Source organism: Eimeria mitis, genomic scaffold (assembly GCF_000499745.2).
Source record: "Eimeria mitis Houghton genomic scaffold, Emh_scaff1067, whole genome shotgun sequence".
NCBI lineage: Eukaryota > Apicomplexa > Conoidasida > Eucoccidiorida > Eimeriidae > Eimeria > Eimeria mitis.
The window spans coordinates 12,232-12,885 of NW_013567405.1; the positions used below are offsets into that span (position 1 = coordinate 12,232).

At 46.2% G+C, this 654-nt stretch overlaps 1 protein-coding gene across 1 annotated transcript in view; it reads left to right on the forward strand.

Moving 5' to 3' along the window:
* The window catches only part of EMH_0028700 (Chromosome III, complete sequence, related), a gene marked incomplete at both ends in the record, with an annotated part of 2,105 nt that extends 1,547 nt beyond the window's left edge, over positions 1 to 558 (forward strand). The window contains 2 exons of the mRNA XM_013494185.1: positions 100 to 139; positions 377 to 558. Of these exons, the coding sequence (XP_013349639.1) occupies positions 100 to 139; positions 377 to 558 (222 nt within the window). The remainder of the gene's footprint in view (positions 1 to 99; positions 140 to 376) is intronic.
* Positions 559 to 654: the final 96 nt, after the last annotated feature.

The window sequence follows — 654 nt, forward strand, 5'->3', positions numbered from 1 at the left end:
TATATATATATATATATATATATATATATATATATATATATATATATATATGCTTTATGTATTGGTTGTAAGAGCCTTTTCTTCTATTTTCGGTTTCAGGAGGACATGTGGATTTGTCTTCTGGAGGAACTGCCTGACGGTAAACCCTAAACCCTAAATATTAAACCCTAAACCCTAAACCCTTGAAGTGCAGAACGTCATGTCGCACTATTTAGAATTATAGACGGAAGGAATAGAACATCAGATCGCGTCCGCCAGCCCTAGTGTCTGCGGTGTCGAAGGGTTTAGGGTTTAGGGTTTAGGGTTTAAATAGTTTCTTAAACCCCAGGCCCTAAATCCTCTTTGCATGCATTTTGTACTTTTCTTTCTGCTGCAGAGTTTGCGTTTCGACGCCCTGACTCCCTTCAGCTGCTGGACTTGAGGCGAGCCGGTGAGGCTCTATTTCTCTTTGTTGTGGCGTTAGGCTGCTTAGACATTGTTGCTGCAGCAGCGGCTGCAGCAGCGACTGCAGCAGCGGCTGCTGCTTCTGCTGCTTTAGTTCCTGCTAGCAGCTGCTGATTTTGCTGTCGCGGCTTCTACTTCTACTGCTGCTGCTGCTGCTGCTGGGGTGTACGTACAGCTCGTCGTGCGCTGCTCGAGCTCTGTCGCGGCGAA